This window comes from Pipistrellus kuhlii, unplaced genomic scaffold, assembly GCF_014108245.1.
Source record: "Pipistrellus kuhlii isolate mPipKuh1 unplaced genomic scaffold, mPipKuh1.p scaffold_m20_p_31, whole genome shotgun sequence".
Taxonomy (NCBI): Eukaryota; Metazoa; Chordata; class Mammalia; order Chiroptera; family Vespertilionidae; genus Pipistrellus; species Pipistrellus kuhlii.
The window spans coordinates 1405721-1422889 of NW_023425531.1; the positions used below are offsets into that span (position 1 = coordinate 1405721).

At 40.6% G+C, this 17169-nt stretch overlaps 1 protein-coding gene across 1 annotated transcript in view; it reads left to right on the plus strand.

Annotated features, from left to right (window-relative positions):
- Positions 1-16954, plus strand: part of LOC118731569 (cytochrome b-c1 complex subunit 2, mitochondrial) — a 28024-nt gene extending 11070 nt beyond the window's left edge. Inside the window, exons 8-14 of the mRNA XM_036460224.2 lie at positions 1520-1577; positions 4322-4417; positions 4623-4822; positions 8519-8599; positions 9953-10029; positions 15356-15509; positions 16690-16954. Coding sequence (XP_036316117.1) covers positions 1520-1577; positions 4322-4417; positions 4623-4822; positions 8519-8599; positions 9953-10029; positions 15356-15509; positions 16690-16773 — 750 coding nt within the window. The 3' untranslated portion in view covers positions 16774-16954. The remainder of the gene's footprint in view (positions 1-1519; positions 1578-4321; positions 4418-4622; positions 4823-8518; positions 8600-9952; positions 10030-15355; positions 15510-16689) is intronic.
- Positions 16955-17169: the final 215 nt, after the last annotated feature.

The window sequence follows — 17169 nt, forward strand, 5'->3', positions numbered from 1 at the left end:
CTCACTAGAAGAGGGGAAAAAAAGAATGTGGATATCCAAGGCAACTCTGTATTCATAGACACCATTCATTTTAGAGCACAAAAATTTGATAACTTGATTAAGAATTCAGTCTCGCTACCCTAGCCTAGTGATTCTCAACATTATAACCCATGGCCAAGGAGCCTCGGGAGCCAGTTTCTTCTGCACCCCCATAACGAATTTTTTTTTATATATTTTATTGATTTTTTTAATACATTTTGTTGATTTTGTACAGAGAGGAAGGGAGAGAGATAAGAGAGTTAGAAACATCTATGAGAGAGAGTCATCAATCAGCCATCTCTTGCACACCCCCTACTGGGGATATGCCCGCAACCAAGGTACATGCCCTTGACCGGAATCGAACCCGGGACCCTTCAGTCCCCAAGCCGACGCTCTATCCATTGAGCCAAACCAGTTTCAGCGCCCTCCATAACGAATTTTTAATAACACAGACACTGTCTGTTTATGTACTGTATCTTTATTTGTACTCTGTATATAAAAGGAATAAGATTCTTTTCTCACCCTGAAGAAGCTATTTTCATTCCTTTGAACCATAGTGCTCCTTCGAGAATACATGTTAAAGTCTGACTTGTATATTAGGTCTAAATCTCACTGGTTCTCAGGTCACTAGAGTTGGGGGTGTGGTGGGTAGTTTTAAATAAAGATTCTAGGATTCCACATTGAGTTCTACTATATATCAGCTTGTGTATGAGCCTGGGAATGGGTGGAGGTGGGAAAACAGTGATAGTGTTTTGTTTTTTAAGTCCTCCAGATAATTATTTCGTCATCCAGGTTGGAAACCCTGGCATAGACAGTAAGCTCATGACAAGACGGTGAAAGGTAGAGTAGGGTAATTCTGTTAGCCCTTCTATAGAATGTTAATAGTGGTTTAGTACTACCTGCATAAAGACAAAAGAAACCTGGTATGCTGCTTAAATTACATTATCTTAAAATCATAAACTAGATCCCACTCTTTTCAAGTTCAAGCCAGGGTGTGCTCTAATTTTTTATTCTCTTTTTTACTTTCTTTTCCCCCCAGCAACATCTTTATTGAAGTGTAATTCACATTCATACAGTTCACCTACTTAGAGTCTACAATTCAGTCATTTTCATTATATTCACAGTTGTGTAACCACCAACACATTACGTCCTAGTGTTTTTAAGCCAGGGGTGGGGAATCTCTTTTCTGCTAAGGGCCATTTGGATACATTACACTCATTTGGGGGCCCTACAAAATGATCACCTTAAAAATTAGCCTGTTGTATTTGGTCAAACATGTAACTGACTTGCCCCTAACACCGTGGCAGGGCCAGACCAGGTTACTGGACGTTCCCACTCGTGTTTTAGGCAGGACTTTTAAAGAAAGTCCTGGTTTAAAAGCTTATCGTTTCCTAGACAGCTTCTAAGTGAGCGTTTTCTTGCTGAACTGCAGTTTTAAGTTTTTACTGCTTTTTAGGTATTTATGCCAATATAACCTAATGGGTGTTTTTCACTTCCTCAGTTACATCAGTATGTTCAGAACCATTTTACAAGTGCAAGAATGGCTTTGGTTGGACTTGGTAAGTGGGAATTGCCTAATGTCAGTTTGCTTCTTTAAGAAGTAATCTTTTAAACTTAAATAGGAGAACATGGGATTGAACAGGATTGGACAGCTCAGTCCTGTTTATGTGTCTCAGGGAGTCTGTGATGAGATTTTAATTGCTAGTGTTTTTTCTTGGAAAGCAGAATCCACCACTTAACACTAATTTAAATTCATCACACTGTTGGCGAAACCTTTGACAAAGGGCAAGTTTCTCTAGGCAGAGAACTTTACAAGTTTTTTGTTTTTTTTAAACTTTTTTTAAAATATATTTTATTGATTTCTTACAGAGAGGAAAGGAGAGGGATAGAGAGTTAGAAACATCGATGAGAGAGAATTATCGATCAGCTGCCTCTTGCACACCCCCTACTGGGGATGTGCCCACAACCAAGGTACATGCCCTTGACCGGAATCGAACCCGGGACCTTTCAATCCGCAGGCCGACGCTCTATCCACTGAGCCAAACCGGTTTCGGCTTTGTTGTTTTTTTTTAGGAAGAACAGTTTAATAGAAAAATAGACAAAGGACATGAACAAACAACTGGTGGGGAAATTGTGTGTGGGGGTGGGAGTCGGTTGTCATGGTAAAAGATGGTCAGCCTCACTAATAATTAAGAAAATTTTATCTGTGAGATTGGCAAAAATTAAAAGGTTGACCCTGCCCAGTATTACCCAGAATATGGAAATAGTAGGCACTCTCAAAAGTTGTTGGCAGGAGAGTAAAGTGATAGAACATTTTTGGAGGCCTGTTAGTATATTAAAATTCTGAATGTTTATGTTCTTAGACCTAGCAGTTTTACTTTTAAGAATTTAACCTGCAGAAACACTTGATCAGGTTTACAAACTGGTTGCATGAGATTATTTGCAATATTGTTTTTGGTTCATGTGTTTTGTACATAGTAGCTTAACTGAGGTATAGTAATTCACATGCCATAGAATTCACCCATGTTGTGAAGTACAGTCAGAGTTGTGGGACTGGTGACACTGCTATTTCAGATTATCTTCATCGTCCCCATAGAAGCCGTACCTCTTAGCGGTCACTCCCCACTCCTCCTCCTCCTCGCCTCTCTGGCAACCACTGATGTGCTTCCTGTTGATTTAACTGTTAACCGTTCTGGACTTCTCACATAAATGGAATCATAATTTTACATAGCCTTTGTAACTGGCTTCTTTCACTTAGCATAAGGTTTACAAAGTTCACTCATATTATAGCACGTACCAATGTTCCCTTTTCTGGCTGAAAAATATTCCATCACCATATTTTATCTGTCCACTCACCAGCTGGATATGTGTGTTGCTTCTACCTTTTGGCTATTGTGAATATAAACATTTATGTGTAAGGTTTTTGCTAAATTATTACACTTTTTATTTTTTCATTATATTTTTGTTGATTTCAGAGAAGAAAGGAAAGGCAGAGAGAGAAAGATCAGTGATGAGAGAGAACCATTTGATCAGCTGCCTCCAGCATGCCTCCTACTAGGGACCAAGACTGCAACCTAGGCATGTGCCCTGACTGGGAATTGAACCACACACTCCTGTTTCATAGGCTGACGCTCAACCACTGAGCCACACCAGCCGGACTAGAACACCTTGTTTTTAATTCTTGTGGGTATATGTCTAGGAGAAGATTGACAGGACATATTTGAAGAACTACCAGACTGTTTTCCAAAGCAATTGAGCTATTTTACATTCCTACCAACAGTGCACAAAGTTTCCAATTTCTCCATATTCTCACCAACACTTGTTATATTCTGCCTTCTTTATTATGGCCATCCAAGCGGATGTGATTTGTAGCTCACTGATGACTAATGACATTGAGCATTTTATTTTGTGTTTATTGGGCATTTGTATATCTTCTTTGAAGAAATGTCTATTCAAGTCTTTTGTCCATTTTTGTATCAGGGACTTTGTTTTGTTTTTATTGTTGTATGTTTATTTTTAAATATATTTTTATTAATTTTTAGAGAGAGAAGGATAGATAGAAACATCAGTGATGAGAGAGAATCATTGATCAGCTGCCTTCTCTAAACCCTACCCTGGGTATCAACCCTGCAGCCCAGGCATGTGCCCCGACTAGTAATGAAACTGACCGCCTAGCTCATTGGCCAGCACTCAGTGACAGCCATGCTGCAGGGCTAACCAGTGACCTCTCGGTTCATGGGTCAGCCAACACTCAACCACTGCAGTATACTGCGTGGGCTGAATGGTTTTTTTCATTGCTGAGTTATAAGACATATATTATGCATACTAATTCCTTACCAGATACATTATTTGCAAATTTTTCCCCATTCTGTGGGTTGTCTTTTTTTTACTCTCTCAGAAATATCCTTTGATACACAATGAATATTGTATTAATAGCCAACTATTGGAAAACTGACTGTCCATAAAGAAGGGGTTGGTTAAGTAAATTCATATAGTGGGATTCTTCATAACCATTAAAGGTTTGATGTAGACCACTCACTTAGTTGTAAATTACAAAAGACAAGTTAAATATTAATACAGTAACCATTTTGTAAATAAAATAAGGTGATATTAATACATGCCTAGAAAAGGTTCTAGATTAATATGTTGAAACTGTAAATAGGTATCTGAGAGAATGGCATTTTGGGGGAGGGGACTCTTGTTTGCTGTTAATTTCTGTAATATATGAATTTAAAATAATAGATGTTTTACAATTGTGTTTTAGAACTTGTGGTTCTAGTTTGTTTTTTTTCTGGTGAAATAGGTGTGAGTCATGCTGTGCTGAAGCAAGTTGCTGAGCGGTTTCTGAACATGCGGGGTGGGCTGGGCCTCTCAGGTGCAAAGGCCAGGTACCGTGGAGGTGAGTGCGTTGCTCTGAGAATAAATTTCAGAAGGAACCCCTCCACCCCAGTGTACGTCAGAGGGGGAAGGCAGGATGGCAGGGGAAGAGCGGTGGGCCTCAGAAAAGCTTTGCTTAGGGGGTTCATACTGTTGGGCACAGAATACTGAGAATAAAACCGGTGGTGACCAAGACACTTTCTTTTCACCCTTCCTGACCCGCCCAGGTGAGATTCGGGAGCAGAATGGGGACAGTCTTGTTCACGCTGCCTTGGTGGCAGAGAGTGCCGCCACAGGAAGCGCAGAGGCAAATGCGTTCAGTGTTCTCCAGCATGTCCTGGGTGCTGGGCCCCATGTCAAGCGGGGCAGCAACGCCACCAACTCTCTGTACCAGGCTGTTGCCAAGGGGATGAACCAGCCATTTGACGTAAGTGCCCAGTCGCGCTCTCCTCTGTTTTCAGATGCTCAGTATTTACAGTGCAGTCTGATAATCTGTATTTAACGTTAATCTCTTAAATTTTAAGACGGACACAAAAAAATCATTGTTGCAGGCTCAGTCCCCAGTGGAAGATATACAAGGGTGGGGACAGCTGATCTATGTTTCTAACTCTCTCCCTCTCCCTTCCTCTCTGAAATCAACAGAAATATTTTTTTTTTAAATAAAACTTAACTGTCTTTTCAATTATTCTAATATACTAGAAAGAAAAATAGTTTAAAAATCGGGAGTTCACACTTGAGTTCCCTTTAGAATAAAGCTTTAAATGTTAAACATTCTCTAAATCCTGATTAGTTTTGTTTTTGTTTTTGTTTTTTTCTAAATTTTCTTCTGTCCCCTTTCTTTCTTTGGCTACCTCCTGAATTTCACTGGTCTTTATGTTTTCCATTCAAGTATACAAGATACACACCAGGAAACTCCTCCAGCTTGAGATTAAATTAAAAATGATGACATTTAATCTTAGCAAAAAGTCCATGCCACTTTGTTTGTTTGTTAATCCTCACCTGAAGGCATTTTTCTCATTAATTTTTAGAGAAAATGGAAAGGAGGGGTGGATGGTTGGAGAGAGAAACAGCAATGTGAGAGAGACATCCATCTGTTGGGGTTGAGATCAGACCTCCAGCCCAGGCACGTGCCCTTGACCGGGAATTGAACCTGAGATTCTTCTAACCATTGGCAACACTGTCCAGGCCTCCGTGCTACTTTAGAAGACTCCTTTTTTTGACAGTGAGGAAAGTGCTAAAGCTTTCAAAATAATGTTCAAATCAAGAGAATTTAAAATGTCAACAAAATATTAATGAATGCCCATTGTTTGCTCAGTGTACTAACTTTCCATGACATTCAGTAATAAGCCTTTAAAACGTAACACATATACCCTGATTTCTCTTCAGATTGCATAAATCTTGCCTTTTACTAAAAGGTAACACATGCCCTGGCCGGTTTGGCTCAGTGGGTAGAGTATTGGTCCTCGGACTGAAGGGTCATGGGTTCGATTCTGGTCTAGAGCAGGTACATTGGTTGCAGGCTCTATCCCTGGCCCCAGTTGGGGCAAGTGTGAGAGGCAACCAATGGATATGTCTCTTTCACATCAATGTTTCTCTCTGTCTCCCCCTCCCTTCCACTCTAAAATCAATGGAGAAATTTCCTCACATGAACATTAACCCAAAAAAAAGTAACATGTACTAAATTGGTAGGATTAAGTATTCATAATTGCAGCAGCAGTCATGGCACAGGTAGGTTTATGCCTCAGAAAGTGTTTGGCCATTTGACTTTTAACAGTGAAAATTAAAATCAATCTTCTCCTTTTACTCCTTTATTTTTGTTTATTTGTTTTAAAGAAAATGAGGAGGAGAGAAGAAGAGAGAAAGAGAAACATCGATGGGAGAGAGACATCAGTTGGTTGCCTCCCGCACATGCCCTGAACAGGGCAGGGGATTGAACCTGCAGCCCTGATGGATGCCCTTGATCAGATATCAAACCCAAGACCCTTATGAGGACAGGTCCACACTCTTAACCACTGAACCACACCAGCCAGGGCTTTACTCCTACGTTTAATACTTGAGTGCCAGATTTCAAACTGTTTTATTAGCAGAGGCCTTTAAAAAAAAAAAAAAAATTTTTTTTTTTTTTAATTGATTTGACAGAGGAAAAGAGAGGGAGAAATAGAAACGTGAATCAACTGCTTCCCACATGCCCCCTTTTGGGGATCGAGCATGCAGTCACAGCATGTGCCCTGAACGGGAACTGAACCTGTAACTTGAGTGCTCAATCACTAAGCCACACCGGCTGGGCCAAAGGAGCCTTTTTATCCAATGTGGTTTCCCAACTGCAATGCCTACACAAAAGTATTTTTCTTTTAAAGAAGTTTTGAGAGTTACTTGACAATGAAACCCTTTGAATCTTCTGTACAGAGCCTTAGAGTTCCCTGAAGCACAGTTTGAGAACCATTGTCTAAATGATTTCTAAATTAAATTCAGCTGCTGCTTTTTAAATTTTCCTCCAGATTTTTTCTCCTGGTTCATGTTCTACTCTGGGTTTTTTTGTTTTTGTTTCTTTGGTGTTTTTTTGTTTGTTTGTTTTTTTGTGGGGTTTTTTTGTTTTTGTTTTGTGTGTGTGTGTGTATTGATTTTTAGAGGGAGGGAGATAGAAACATCAATGATGGAATTCATTCATCTGCTGCCTCCTGTATGCCCCCTACTGGGGATCAAGCCTGCAACCTGGGCATGTGCCCTTGATCAGAATCGGACCCAGTACCTTTCAGTCCACAAACAGGCGGACGCTCTCTCCACTGAGCCAAACTGGCTAGGGCTACTCTGTTCTTTCTTCACCATTGTATGTTAATGATGCTTTGGAGTGGCTGGAGTTTAATCCTAGTCCAATGACTTTATTTTTGTTAATCCTCACCTGAGGATATTTTTTCCATGATTTTTAGAGAGGGGAAGGAGGGAGAGAGACAAAGAGAGAGAAACATCTAACAGTTGCCTCTTGCACTTGCCTCAACTGGGGTCGGAGATTGAGCCTGCAATTAAGGTACATGCCCTTGACCTGAATCAAACCCGGGACCCTTCAGTCTGAGAATAACTGGCTAGGGCCAATGACAATTTAATAGAAATTCCTACTTCCGAATTTGATATGTGAATAGGATAGTCTCAGAATTATAATTCAAGTAGTTAAAGCGCAGTTTTTCTTATGCTCTCTCCAAGCTATAGGGGCTGCACCACTGGGTCTCACATTTTAAAGTACATGAGAACCACTTGGAGCATTAGTTTAAAATGTGGCCCTAGACTGTGCCCACAGGGATCTGAGTGGGTAATCTGGTGCAGGAACCTGAAAGTCTGTGTTCTTAGTAACAGCTCGGTGATCTTTAGGCAGATGGTCCACAGCAACACTGTGAAGCCTTGTCCCAGCAATCACCTTAAGGAGCTTAACACTGTTCAGTCAGCAGTAACTGTTGTCCAGGGCTACTCTTTGTGCTGCCTTGGACATATAGACAACAGCCTCCGAGCAGAAAGTGTTCCCTAACCCTTTGACTTTGGTCTCTGAAGTGAAAGCGAGTTGGTGAAAGGAAGTCAGCAACAACAGAGGGAAGAAGGCAGGTTTGTCTAGTGCCACAATCATACCACTCAGCCATTGTGTCTGTAATAATAATGTTCACAAATCCATGTTTGTGCTAATCTTTAGTCATAATCAAAATAGGTTAGAAAATACTCATTTAAAATTAGAGTAATCCATCTGTTTTGCAAAGATTTAAAACAGAAAAGTTAAAACCATTATTATTCTTCCCTGGTCAGCATGAGTCAGTGGTTGAGTGTCCACCTGTGAACCAGAGTTCATGGTTTGATTCCTGGCCAGGGTATGCCACGTTGTGGGTTCAAATCCCCATTGTGGGGTGTGCATCATAGATACTTCTCTTTCTCTTTACATATCTGAAACCAATAAAAATACATTTTTTTTTTAAATGATCATTTTGAAAGAGATAACGCTTCAGTCCTTGACAGACTGGCTAAATGAAATGCTGGTCTATTTACTTACATTGTGAAAGTATAAGTTTTGTGAGACAACCATAAGGAAGTTGTGCACTGTTCTACCTGGTAGAATGGCGTACAGTTGAGTTTCATTATATTTCAGGTTTCTGCTTTCAATGCCAGTTACTCGGATTCTGGACTCTTTGGGATTTATACTATCTCGCAGGCTGCAGCTGCTGGAGATGTAAGTTGCAAACTCGTCAATTCTCACAAGCTTTTACGTTAAGATGTGGAGTGTTTGAATGACTTGACATGACTTAGCAGAGCTCTGTGATATCATGGAAGCGTCCCTGCTGTGGAGGAGCCTGAGACACGTACACGGTGCTTGCAGGAGAGAGGAAGGAAGCTCCTCGGTGGTGTCTGGGTCTGTTGGAGAAGTGGCTTTGAGTTGTCTCTGGGACATCTAAATTGAGAGCTCGGGTGACACAGGGAAGTGCAAAGTGTATCTGGGAGTCCTCAATACACACACTATGTTGAAATCAGGGCTTGGTATGAGAAACCATAGGAGAAAACCGAAGCTCCTATGCTCTGTATTTGAAGGTACTCCGTGCTTTAAGGTGGTTTCAAACCACCAATTGACTCAGGAAAATGGCCAAGAAAACAGGAAGAACAAGAAGAGAAACTGGTGCATTTGGAGCCAGGAAAGAACAGTGAAGACCGTTTTGATCTACCCTGGATTAACCTCCCTTTAGTTACCATAGAGAGGTCTTAGCGGTTTACCAAAGTAGGATTTTAATTAAACAATAATTTACATTACCAAGGAATTAACGAGAAGTGAAGCCAGAGGGACCTCACAGATTGAGATGAACCAAGGAACTAGAGATCTTGACAAAGTGGAAAAATACGGACAACATGTTTTAAGACATAGGCCGGGGGTTTTCGAATTGAGAATTTAGTGGGCGGGGCAAATCTAGCTGATGGCCAAGCCTAGGGTGTGCCTATGGACATGGGCAGCTGAAATAGAAGGTCCTAGAATTTAGGTGATGAGGGGGAACATGAAGTAGCAGACCCAGAATAGTGCCAAGGTTGGGGTGGAGAGAATCGTGGGCCAGGTTTATTAATTGACTCATTCAGCAAATATTTACCACATGCCCACCCACAGCACTGGAACCTAATTCTTCTAACTGCAGCTCCCAAGCATTGTCAGGTTATCACTGGCTGGATGGATTCTACTTCTCAGTGAACACTAAGACAGCAGTGTTTACTACATGATTCTTTTGAGAGGCTGAGGACATTTTAGAGGTGCTTATTCTCTAAAGGGGATGATAAGTCAGAGTGTGCTTTTCCTAGACCCTACTGCCATCCTCTGCCACTTCTGTAAGAAATTTTGCTACTCAGATCCTGTAAGTTATACAGACAGCTACTTGATGGAACGTTGGAAAGATAAGGAACACGTGGTGACTTAAGAATCCCAAATGGACACTCTGCTCTTTCTCTGCAGCTAACCTCCCCCCTGTGTGTTTGCCTTAGAGGAGCATTTGATTGCTATAGAAGCTGGCACTGCTTAGAGGTGACCAGTTTTCATTGTCTGTCCTAGGTTATCAAGGCTGCCTACAACCAAGTCAAAGCAATTTCTCAAGGAAACCTTTCCAGCACAGATGTCCAGGCTGCCAAGTAAGTTTCAGGAGTAGCTGTGTTTTGTGTTTAAATTATGTGAAAGATACACTTTTTTTTTGCTATGACAATATTGTAATGTATGTACAAAAGGGAAGTGCAAGATATAGAATATATTTTATTGATTTTTCACAGAGAGGAAGGGAGAAGGTTAGAGAGCTAGAAACATTGATGAGAGAGAAACATGGATCAGCTGCCTCCTACACATCCCCAACCGGGGATGTGCTCGCAACCAATGTACATGCCCTTGACCGGAATCGAACCTGGGACCCTTCAGTCCGCAGACCGACGCTCTACCACTGAGCCAAACCGGTTTCGGCAATATAGAAGAATATTTAAAAGGGAAACATGCCCGTATCCTACCACCTAAGATATACAAGTGTTAACATGCATATTTTCTTGACCATTTTTATGCATTTTTAAACGTGATTGTTAATATTGTATATATAATTATGTCCTATTGATAGTGTTTATTGTACAAATTTGAAAATTACAAACACACAAAAAAGACCTTTCATTCCCAATGATTTCTCTGTTTATAATGTTACTAGAGGCCCGGTGCATGAAATTCATGCACCGCTGTGGTTCTCCTCAGCCCAGCCGCACCCTCTCCAATCTGGGACCCCCCGGGATGTCTGACTGCCAGACAGCCCTCTCACAATCTGGGACCACTGGCTCCTAACTCATCTGCCTGCCTGCCTGATTGTACCTAACTGCCTCCCCCCAGGTGGCCTGGTCACCCCCAACTGCCCCTGCTGGCCTGGTAACCCCAAGCAGCTTGCTCAGTCGTCCATTCAGTTGTTTCAGATGTGATGGTCACTTAGCCTTTTATATATATAGATAGATAGATAGATAGATAGAATGATTCTATTCAGATTACTAAATATTGGTCATAAATAATAATTATCTCAAAACATCAAAATTATCTTTGGGTTTAAAACATTTGTCATTCATATTAACTTGGTATAGATCACAACTGTGCTAAGAGGTGTAAACATTATAGTGAAAGGCTCTGCCTTAAACGTATGTGTGGTCCTAGCTGATTTGCCTCAGTGGATGGAGCATCAGTCTGTGGATTAGAGTCCCAGATTGCGGGCTCGATCCTTAATAAGATTGGCAGGAGGTAGCAAATCTCTTATCATCATTGATGTTTCTCTCTCCCTCTCCCTTCCTCTATGAAATCAATAAAAATATATATAAAATGTGTGTGTGTGGTTATATTTTTATTTTTATATTCGAAGTCACAATGTGAAAAGGTTACACCAGTTAACAGTTACACCACCAGGATATGAGTGCCTGTATGACCACAGCATTGGCAACTTTTTTTTTTTTTTTTTACTGATGTGATAGACCAGAAAAAGATGTCTGATTAAAGACTGAAGTACTCATCTCCTGTTTGGTGAATTTAAATTCCCACTGTCCTCGCTGAAAGTGCAAGCACCTCTGACTGGGCAGCAGTGCCAGGATCTGACTAACAGAGACAGACTTTTGGCAGAGTTGGAAATGAGGTTACATTTTTGTACAGCATTTTAAAACATTTAACTTTGACTCCATCCATTTAGGACAATTCAAAATATGAGTCCTAAAACTCAACTGGTCTCCATGATCTGACCACCACGAGGTAACTCATCTTTCTGCTTACAGTAATGTAAGTAGTTTAAGGCCTGAAAGCAGTACAGAGTTTTTAGAGCACTTTGGACCGTTTCCTCAGCTCTCTCTGGTCAGGCTCAGGTATGAGCCACTTCACTGCTTTTCCTCTTCATTATGCGTGTCTTTTTCTCAGCTCACCAGTCAGTATTTCCAGAGATAGGATGAGCAATACATCTAATTCTTTTCATCCATCTTTTCTTATGGCAAAAGTTTTACAAAGACACATTGCAGCAGAGAAGAACATGTGAGCAGATTATGTGCCGAGTGATTGTGGTAGTCAGCTGGAAGATAGTATTTTGTCAGAAGATAGTGATGAGTCTGACATTAGACCATCATGAAGGCAAAAGAGAAACGTGACGTGTCTGACAATGAAAATGATTGTGAAGAAGAATGGCAGGAAAGCATTTTACCAGCCTTGTAGGATCATACAAATACTGCAGGCAGAACTGTTTACTTTGAAGACTCAACACGTTTTTTATTATAAGTGTGGGTTTTTTGTTTTTGTTTTATCTTATTCTCAAACCAATTTATACCATCACCAAATAGAAAAATACCACAAAACCTCTGCTAAAATTTCATTATGGATGGACGTTACTTATCTGTAAATAAAGATTTTTCTTGGTTTAATTATACTGATGGGACTAACGAAGAAACCAGAATGGTCAACCAACCCTTTATTTTCAAAACCTATGACTGCAAAGAGGTTCGAGCAAATACTTACATTCTTTCATCTGAACAGTAATTCACAAGCAGCATGCAAACTCAGACCTCTGCTGGGTCATTTATCTCAAAATATCAATATTCATACGTACAAAACAGCAGTTACCACCAGATGAAGTGACTCCATGGAGAGGACGCATCAGAGTCAAGATGTATAACCAGGCAAAAATAATAAAATGGGAACTTAGTAAGGATGCATTGTGAAAGTAAGAGTGGCCATATTTGCAATTTCAAGATACATACTAGTGAAGGTAAAAAGTTACAACAGATGATACCCATCTTAACGGTCTTTTCTTGGTTCTTGGCCTCATAGTCACCATGATGATTACTACAACAGCATGTTTAAGGTGAGCCATTATTGAAGAATAAAACACTGGTCTATGGAACAATAAGGAAGAATCATGCGTGGATTGCCAGAGCTACTATAAGAAAAATCAAAGAGCCTTCAGAGAGAAGTGACATTTTTGTAGAGGTTCCATTATTCTCCTTACATAGATAAAAGGCCATATCGTATACGTATGATATCGACCATTCATGACATCTCTACGATATCCACATGTAAATAACATCACAAAACCTGCATGCACAGTGGATTGCATCAGATATATAAAGAGAGTCAAGCAGGTCAATATTTGGTGTACAGCACACAAGTATCAAATGGCATGAAAAAAAAGTGGGTTTCTTTTTGATAAATTGAACCTTTTCGATGCATTTAAAATTTCTTTGTATAATAGTTTGTTGTTTTTTTAATGTACAAAAATTTTGTGCTCAAAATCACTAGAGTGGATTATATAAAATTCAACTGAATGCAGCCCACAACCTCGCACCTCTTCCATTATATCTAGAAGAGCTCCAAATAAAGATCCGCCACTCAGATTCCCAGGAAAATTTAAAGATCATGTTTTACCAAAACTAGTACCCAGTGATAAAAAAAAGATCTCTCACTAGGGCATATAAAGTATGTTCTTCTAAGGGAAAGCATAGTGAAACACAATGAGAATGTAAAACTTGGTTAGTACCATTGCATGAAAATACATGTTATACAATAAATTACACCCAAAAATATTTTTAAAATATAATATATGACAAAATAAAGTACATTTAAGTTTTTTTTAGATACTTTCATTTAATATTCAGTTGTGGGAAAAGTAATGCAGAAGTTCTGACTTGAAATAGCCGGTCAGCAGGGTGCTAAGTGTTGCCCACGCAAGAAGTATAACAGTGAATACAAGCCAGGAGAAAGCACCTGATTGGTCACTTCTGTTCTCGTTCATATTATTACTCTTGTCATACTGAACACACTAAGAAATTGCCTTTCAAATAATAAATATAGCAATTTTTATAAGGTGTGGCAACCTGTAGAAAGTGGAATTTTGGGTTATTAATGTCAAGAATGTTTGTTTTCTGCCCTGGCTGATTTGGTTCAGTTTATAGAGCATCGGCCTGCGAACTGAGGGGTCCCAGGTTCGATTCCGGTCAAGAGCACGTGCCCGGCTTGCAGGCTCGATTCCCCAGTGGGGGGGGATATGCAGGAGGCAGTGGATCGGTGATTCTCATTATTGATATTTCTATCTCTCCTTTCTTCTCTGAAATCAATAAAAACCCTATATAATAAAAGAATGATATGCAAATATCTGAACAGCAGAACCACCAAACAACCAGTCAAAGCATAATATGCTAATGATATGTTAAGGCTGCTGAGCCGCTCGCTGTGACTGCACTGACTACCAGGGGACAGATGCTCCGACCAATAGGTTAGCTTGCTGCTGGGGTCTGGCTGATTGGGGCTGAGCGAGATGGGCCAGACTTGCCCTGGAGCCTTCCCATGATCCCTCCCCAGCAGGGTCCCTCAGCCTGGCCACTCCTCGGGGGATGTCAGAGAACCGGTTTCAGCCTGATCCCGCAGGCCACTCCCCTTGGGAGGGCACCAGACATAGGGCTGGTAGTAGCGCCAGCCTCTCACAATCAATTGGGACTGCGTATGCAGTGGGGCACAGGATGAGCAGGAGCGGCAGGCAGCATTGGACCGCGGGTTTTGGCCCAGTCATATAGGCCACCCAGAGGGACACCACCCGTACACAGATTCATGCACCAGGCCTCTAGTAGTTTTTTTAAGTTTGTTTTCTGCCATCTAGATAGAGTTGATACTTTCTCTTATAAGTTTCTTAATCTTCCTGTAGTGAGAGAGAGAAAGTAAGGTGTCATTTCTGAAGGGACAAACTAATAATCTCTTGGTCAAGTTTATTGCAGGTAAAATTTCTTTTAATTGACAATTTGATAAAATTGCATATAATTGTAATTATGTTTAAATGGAAGTCTTGGTACAGCATGGCAAAAGAAGGTAGTTTGAGAGTTGTATAACTCAGGTGCCTTATTAAACACCAGTTTCTTTCTGGGAAAATTGTGAATTAGATTTGGTTTTACCTCAATTTGATGCTTTTGTGCCCGCATTGAATCTGCTGGGATTTATAAGACCTATACTGTCTTAACCCACCTGCCTCTGCATTACTGCCTGCCCTCAATGGTACAAATCCCAGGATAGAAATTGGGCTGGGATTAGGAAGATAGCCACAGAATTGACAGTGCCTTAAGAGCCCATACATTTTTCTTTAATAGCACTGCCTAAAATTATCACCAAAAAAGTAGGTATTAAGAGTTACTTCATTAATCAGAACTTTAAAATAATTTCTATTAGATCTAAGTTCTAGTCCAAAAGTCAAAAGGCAATCTGTTGGGTTTTTTCATATAATCTTGTATTGACAATTTCCTAAATGATAATGTAAATAATAGAATAATTGGTGGGCTGAAGAAATAGAAGGGAAATTTTTAGCACTGTAAGATTTCAAAGTTGTTAATTTTGCATATTTACAAAACATTTTTGAGAGTTTGGGAACACTTATAAAATCACCTTTCTCTACAAAACTGGCTTCTGAATTCATCGCCTTTGGTTGGACAGGAACAAGCTGAAAGCTGGGTACCTGATGTCTGTGGAGTCTTCGGGAGGTTTCCTGGACGAAATCGGGTCGCAGGCTCTCGTTGCTGGCTCCTACGTGGCACCGCCCGCAGTCCTTCAGCAGATTGACTCAGTAGCGGACAGTGACGTTATAAGCGTAAGCAAATGAGCACTTACTATTGAACTTTGGTACCTTGGCCTTTAGTGACCCCTTTTCAGAAGGCACGCTCAGCTTCCCTGGGCTGTGTGTGTGACTCTGGAGCTGCGGGTGCCTTCCCACCTGGTGTGGAGGCAGGAGGCTCAGCACCATCAGACCTGCAAGTAGCTTCCTTGTCAACTTGGGATTTATGTTTCTTTCTCAGTTATCTAAATTTCCATTAGGTTAAACATTTTAAATTGTTAGAGGTCAAGAAAAATCAAATATTGGCAATTTTACGATTCAGACTAATAGTCAAGGTGGGTATTTTTTCTTTTCACTCCCCAGAAACAAACTCTGTCCTGCCAACCCTTCCCGATCCAGCATCTCAAGATTTTCTTTTGTCTTCACAGTTTAAGACATTCTCCTGCTCATGCTATATTTTTTTCATATATATTATTTCCTACTCAAAGATGAGTTGTTTTGAGAGCAAGGAATATGTCTTCTAGCTTCTCTTTGTAATCCCTAATATGCCGAACAAGCACATGATCTACAGAATAAATCCAAAGTCAGTAGATTTTTCCAGTCATTTCTGTATTAAAAATGTCAGCCGCCCTTCCATTGTAGAGGCCTGAACCTTCTCAACAATAGGTCTACCATGGGGATAGGAAAAAGACAGTTTATGTTAAGGCAGTGACCCTGACATTTCACTTGGCTGCTCTTCCAAGCGTCTGTCCTCATTTGCCGCCACCACCACTGTCCTTGGAGAAAAGGTGCCTGAGACCATGTGGAGGATACTCATGGTATTACACGTAACCGCACCAACCTGGTCGTGGTATAAAGAACACTGAAATGTGGCTTTTCAGTTAGTAACCAGTGTGTTTTTATTAACTCAGACCATTTGCCTTCGTAATACAGAAACAGGAAGTCCACAGCCCGCCCTGTTTGCAATGCCAGTGAGGCTGTCCTTACTCCTCACAGAGAGCACCCCTCGCCCAGTCACACGGGTGACCAGGTGCTCACAGGAACAACTGAGCTTTTCCTCAACTTGAAACCTACCCGCCCTGTCTTGTAGCTCAGCTTCACTAGCGGCTTAGTGTCCTGTCCATAAGGTCTTGAAGGAACAGAATAAGTGCTTTTTAAGTACATGACAGTGCATGGTCTTACTTTAACTTCCTGCCTTTTGTTTGTTTACTCAAAGGCTGCAAAGAAGTTTGTTTCTGGCAAGAAGTCAATGGCAGCGAGCGGAAATTTGGGGCATACACCTTTTGTGGATGAGCTATGAGCCATAAGCACATTGTAGGAAAGAGCTGGACATTTTCTCAATCCAGGGCAGCAAACATGAAAGTTCCACGTCTGTAATGTAACATTTGTCTTGGTTTTCAGTGAGGGGAAATACCTTAAAAAGTATACATGCAAGAAATTGTTCCCTCCTTACCTGAAGTCAATAAAATATTCTAAGTGTTTCTTGGCATTTTTCCTAATCAGTTAATCAACAAGTTTATTTTCTGCAGACATGGTTTGGTTTGGTTTTTGTTTTCCTTTTTTTTTTTTTTTTTTTTTTTTTTTTTTTTTTTTTTTTTTTTTCTTTTTTTTTTTTTTAATTAAGAGCCCCTTCCTGGCCCTGCTTCCCTGAGTGGCTGTGACAGGTGGAAGGGAGAGGGGAACCAGGTGGCGTGGG